This window comes from Aulonocara stuartgranti, assembly GCF_965226115.1.
Source record: "Aulonocara stuartgranti genome assembly, chromosome: 22".
Classification (NCBI taxonomy): domain Eukaryota; kingdom Metazoa; phylum Chordata; class Actinopteri; order Cichliformes; family Cichlidae; genus Aulonocara; species Aulonocara stuartgranti.
This window is the reverse complement of record NC_138957.1, coordinates 25,476,945-25,482,944: the sequence shown is the minus strand read 5'-3', so window position 1 is coordinate 25,482,944 and position 6,000 is coordinate 25,476,945. Positions and strand designations below refer to the sequence as shown.

Genomic DNA, 6,000 nt, shown 5'->3' with positions numbered 1-6,000 from the left:
AGTCCCCCTAAAGTGCGCCTATAGTGAAGCTTTAGGGACTTTAGGGGGATTTTCTTTCCTATAACATTCCGTCAGTATAGTTGTGTTTTTATTCATCCACAATTATTGTAGTTTAGGCATGCATACATGCACATAGTGAGCTGTCACTGTTCACAAAAAAAGTCATGCGTATCAGCTTAAATATGTGTCATGTGAGGCTTTTCCTGCCCTTTCCAATTTTTTTTTTTTTTGGACGGAGTGGGGGGGGGGTGTCTGACGATACGTTTCATAGGAGAGTGCATAGTAGGTAATATCCGGGGGCAGGTCTAGAGTAGAGTGGGAGTGTCTGCGCTCTGCTGTCCTTCCTACCAGAAAAACGGTGGATGAGACCCACATTGCCACACACTGCAGAGGACAGAGCGGGACTCAAACACCATCGAGGAATATGTCAGCTGTGTCACGCACCGAGGAACGCATAAAGCCGCCGCGCAGCGCAGTTTCTGCACATCCACTGCCTCTGCTTTAGTTTAGCAGACAAACACAACCCCGTTTAGCACTTATGCTTTGCTAAAAATCTCTTCTGCTGCTGCTTCTGGTCCATTCCTTTCCCTCCTCCCCTCTCTTCCTGCTCCTCCTCCTGCTGTGTGCCGTCCCGTCGCCAGGATGGACAAGACGCTCTGCAGTCCGCATCCCGGGACCAACAAAACAAACTCTTCCTCCGCGGACCTCCGCGGGAGCTCATCATCGAGGAAGCCCGGTGGGCGGCCCGGGTCGCACAGCCCCGGCTCCGGCTCCCTGGGAGGCTCGGCTGTAGCGGGAGGCAGTCGGGCAACTGTGCTGGGGAACAGCATGAATTTGCAGCAACAGCAGCAGGCGCGCAAGAGGCAGCTGGAAGGAGTCCTGAGCAAATACACCAACCTGATCCAAGGCTGGCAGAACAGGTAAGCACGTGGATGGGGTCGGGGACGTTTGACACATGATTTAGTTTCGGTTCATGCCCCAGGTGAGGCTTCGTGTTGTTATTTGCCCCGTCCACGTTGCACTTTTACCACCAAGTCACTGCGAGGGGGAGGGGGTTCAAAATCACACAAGTCTGGACGCCTGCTGATGAATTAGTTTGTTTGATCGCTGTCTTCATGGGCTGACTTATATAATGGGCCAAAGAAATGTTAGAAAACAAAAACTGTCATTAAATAATACTTATAATAATAATCCTCTAAAATTCTTGTAATTTCCAGTATATTATGTTATTATATTAATTGCTAAAGTATTTTCAGAAACATCAGATTTGCTGCTTTTCTTGGTCTGTTCTTATAATAAAGTTAATATCTTTGGGGGTTTTGAAAGCCTGGTTTCCTAACTTGCATTCTCAGAACTCAGAGTAAAAGTTTTAAACTATTTTGGAACACTTGAGCAATAATTTAAAAAATGTATAAATTAAATTAGGATTAGAGATTACTCAACTGAAAACAATGATGGAATTGGAAAATGCCAAAGTAATTAATCATTTGTCAAAGTTGGTGCTGATTCATCATCTGTCAATACATTTTAGAGCTACTGGATTAATTGTTCCCCCTTTAAAATAGCCCTCTTAAATTCTTAACTATCGATCTCATTAAAGATATTGGTTTATTTAAAAAAAAAAAAAAAGTTAGCCATCCATCTGTTTTCTGCTACTTATGTGGGTCTGGGTTGTGGGGGCAGCAATCTGAGCAGAGATACTCTTCCATCTCTTCTGGAGGGGAACCCAAGGCATTCCCAAGCCAGCTGAGAGATGAAGTGTCTTCAGTGTTTCATGAGTTTGTATCAGGGCCTCTTCTCAGCATGACATAACATAGGGAGCCATCCTTATGTTGTGGCAGAGTACTGAATGGTTAAGTTGGCGGTAAACATTAGCCTTCATTTTTATTACATGTTATAAGTGCGCTTCAAACAACACGACTGATTACAGCAGTGGTTCTTAAACTTTTGCCACTACACATCCAGTTATAAGAGAAACGGCTACTAAACTAACTAATAAAAGGTGCTTAGATAGTGTTTTTCTTCTCAATTTGACAACTGAAAGTGTCATTCACCTATTAAATCATTTATACAAGTGCTTTTCTATGACTAAGCACTTTAACCTAACATTGGGTCAGGGGAAAACTGGGCTTCGGTATCTTACCCAACAATACTTTGACATGCAGGTTGGTGCCAGGGGTCAAACAACCGACCTTCACATTAATAGACGACACGCTATACCAGGTAGCACAACGCCATCAGCACACTCTTATTTATTTTCCCCAGAAAAATCGAATTAATTCAGCCATAGTTTCTAGTATTTTCCTCCAGCTTGTGCAGGTCTCCACCTTTAGCAGCTCTGTGGCCTTCACTACAACTGAATAGGACTGAAACTGAAGCCAATCAGATATCATGCAGTTTGATTAACGGGAAAGTGCCAAACGACTAACTAACAATCATTGTTACTTTGTTTTAACCAACTGGTGTTTGGCTAATAAAATGTGGATAACACAAAGGTCAAGGTGGACAAAATGAAGTCTTGCTGACATTAAAAAAGATTAGAAAGGACAATGAAAAGTGGCTAACGCGCAAGAATGAGACCCTGCTGCCACAAAGTGTTTGTGTTTCCTGAAACTGTGGACACACTGTGCACTTACGCCTGCCCGTCTGTACAGGTTTTTGCAGTTGCTGATCTGTACTGATATTATTCCCATATACTGTGACAATCTGTAATTCCGCTGCTCCTGAATCAGTGCAGGCACTCTTGTAATGAAGTATATAACATCTTCACAGCAGTGCAATTCTCAAAAAGTGCCTGTACCTCATCCAGAATTTATATGCCATCACGCCGCCCTGTCCGATTTCCTCATCTCAGACACAGACAAATACAGAGAGAGGTTTTTATGAGAAGCTGTGTTTTTAATTTTAAGTCAATGTGAGTCACATGTGAAACATCTTCCCCTGGGTTGGACTTTCTTTTCATTCTTGTTTTTCTTCCCCCCGCGGTCTGAACAGCTAACATGAATTATGCAGGATCTCTGCGTTTGGCAGTGCAATTAGTTTTGTGTGTGGGTAAAGAAGAACTAAGCGACTTGGAGCATCCCATTGTGTACAGTGGCACTGCTGCAGAGGAGAGGGAAGCTCACGTTGTGTGGGGTTTGTTTGTGTTGAGGGGCGGTGTAGGAAGGCGGAGGAAAGACTGACTCGTCCCTGCTCTCCCATCAAACTGACAGACGATGCAACGAACTGCATCTTGATACGTACCCGCAGGAACACTTGTGGGACAGCGAGACAAACCTTCATTTCAGAGCGATCAAAGCGAGGTGGCACTGATTAAAGGAAGCCTTAAATGTGCGTGATGTTCTCGTGGGATTTGTCACATGTAGCCTGTGACGCGCGTTTTAATCAAATAGTACGGTCTGCCATGTGCACGGGTGTGCTGATTTCTGATCTTTGTACAGACGAAAGGGCATTACCAAATTGGTTTGGCCTTTGTGGTGATGCTGCCTGTCCAGTGTCAATTTCAAAGTGCCTATAGGGTAAAGGTGTAGCTTCGCAGGAGAGAATCCTTTAACTTCATTGACTTGAGCAAGCGCCAAGACCTCAAGCTGAAAGAGTGTTTCAGCACAGACGGGGAGCAGCGACTAAAACATCTTGAAAACATAGCCTGGAGCTGAGATGGCTTTTAGTTTCCATTTAGATTGTCTTTGAAACTATACTAACATGGGTCAGTAGGCTTATTGCTACTGCTCATAGCCCTAACATTAGTAATGATGACAAAATGTACAAAGTAGTTTCATTTGAATTCAAATTCATAATTTTTAAATTGTATTTTTTGGCTCTTGAAGGAGGAAAAGAGTTTAGCAATCAGACTTTGCTTTGCTCTGTTTTTGTTTTTTTCACGTACAGAACACTGCCACGATGTGACTAATCAAAGCAGTGATGATTATCTCTACCTGAAATTCAGTTAAAGCTATATAAGTGAATTAAGGTGATTCCTGGAGTCATCTTATTATCACTACCAAGAAGGACTGTTTGATCCTCTGTTTGCTTGTAGGATAACTTTAAATTAAGAATGTGTTTCCAGAGCTGGGGCTAGAAGTAATAAAGTTTTAGAGTTCTGGATGTGGATTTAGGAATTTTAGTGCACTCTCTTAATAAAAGACGAAAGTTGTCACTGAGAATCCAGAAATTAATCAAGTGCAACATTCAACTAGTAAGACAAATTTTTCTGCTCATGAATGGAAGTAAATAACTTTAATTTAGTGTCTAATCCAAAAAAGAATGCTGTGCATGCCTTTTTTTTATGCTTTTGTTTTTGTCAAACAGTAAATTAGAAAATTCATGGATAACAACAATAACTATATTTTAGCATTAAAACTGTCATTTGGATTAAAGAGCTTGTGCATGCTGGTGGATTAACCATTACAGAAACATAAAAAAATATTTTGGTAATTACCAGTGCTTTTAATTTATGGCAGCTGTGACATGAACCTTACATTGTGTGGTGCTCTAATAAATGTAAGCACTGTAAACACCATGCTGAAGTAAGAACAAATCAGCAGACACTGTCTTAATGTTCTCAGGGAAATGTAATCTTCTGGATGTAGGGAGTCCGTTTATGGATGGTGTGGAACACGGTGCAATCTACCAGGAGCAAATCGACTTTCACTTTCAGTACTTGTGCTTCTGTGACTGTAGAGATAACACTGCGAAGGGGATGATCAGGATCTGATCCATTCCCACATTTCATTGCGTCACCAGGCACCTGTTTCGGTGTAAAAAACAGAGACAATGAAAAGGGGAGTTTTACAGGAGAAAGAAATGATAGAAACAGTCATATGGAGCACTTATGCATCGTCTCCATGAGAATTCCCCACAAAGGTGGGATCTGCAACTTGTTGTTTAAAATCCTTGAACTGTGGTTCAGCTTTGCAGCTGCCGTCTGTGACATCCTGCAGTTGCAAACTCTTAGTATCAAGAAATTATTATGTGCACTTAGGTTTGTTGGCTTTGCAGCTAATGGTGTCGCTGCTGGCAGAGAAGCCACACTTGGTCTTACAGGCACGTTTCTTGACTCTTAAACTCTGAACTTTTACTGCAGATATCAGTAAATAAAGTAAATGAACATGATTGCTGTGAGCTCTGTGCAGAGATTTGCAGGTATGGGTAAAAGAGGGGTGACTCACTGGAGGATGCACCAACAGATAGCAGTTTTTCAAAGGAATCTGCTGTAGTGGAATATTCATTTATTCTTTTTCTTCTTCTTTTTTTCTTTTACAGCATTATATGCAATTGCATTTTGAGATGATTTAATATTAAATATTAATATTTAGCTTAAATTGCAGAGTTATCCAAAGAGTGCTTAAAGTACAATTGAAATCTGCCATGTTAAACCTTTTGCACTCTTAAGTTTGATTGGATCACCCATGAAGAGGAAAACATGGGTGATCCATGGGTTGACATTCATAATTATTCTGTAAATCTTGCATTGACCGGAGTTTTCACCCTTGATGGCTTATTTTAATGTGTTGTGCTGTGAAAGGCCAATATGTCACAAACCCAGGAACACTGAAACAATTAACTGGAAGTACTTGTAGTCCTTTCATTAAAGCAAAACAAAACAAAAACAACAAACTCCCCCACCCCACCCCTGAAAAACTGTAATGTTGATAATATGTCAACATGAAGGTCAGAAAGCATTACTTTTGTTATTGTTTATGGTATTTCTATTTTTAGCTTGTTTTAAAGCTTTTAAAGCAGAAACCATTGCAGCCAATGTAATTATTTTTAAAATAATCTATTCCAGCAAGATTATTTCTTTAGAATATCTTTAGTAAAAATGTCATTCTGCTACAGCAACGTTTTATTTATTTATTTAATTTCAAGATTATTTAGTTTTGAAATGAATCAGGACTGAATGGTGGGTTCACTGTTGTGTTTTGAGCCTTTGTTCATATTTCTTCACAGTAAGTGATTTTTACACCCTATGCTGTAGTTCTCTATCTTTCTCTGAGCTCA

The 6,000-nt window shown here is 40.8% G+C and overlaps 1 protein-coding gene across 2 annotated transcripts in view; it reads left to right on the top strand.

Moving 5' to 3' along the window:
• Positions 1 to 272: 272 nt before the first annotated feature.
• osbpl10a (oxysterol binding protein-like 10a) overlaps positions 273 to 6,000 on the top strand; it is a 98,185-nt gene continuing 92,457 nt past the window's right edge. For both annotated transcript variants that reach the window (XM_082520996.1, XM_082520995.1), the window contains exon 1: positions 273 to 920. In XM_082520996.1, the coding sequence (XP_082377122.1) occupies positions 643 to 920 (278 nt within the window). In that variant the 5' untranslated portion in view covers positions 273 to 642. The remainder of the gene's footprint in view (positions 921 to 6,000) is intronic.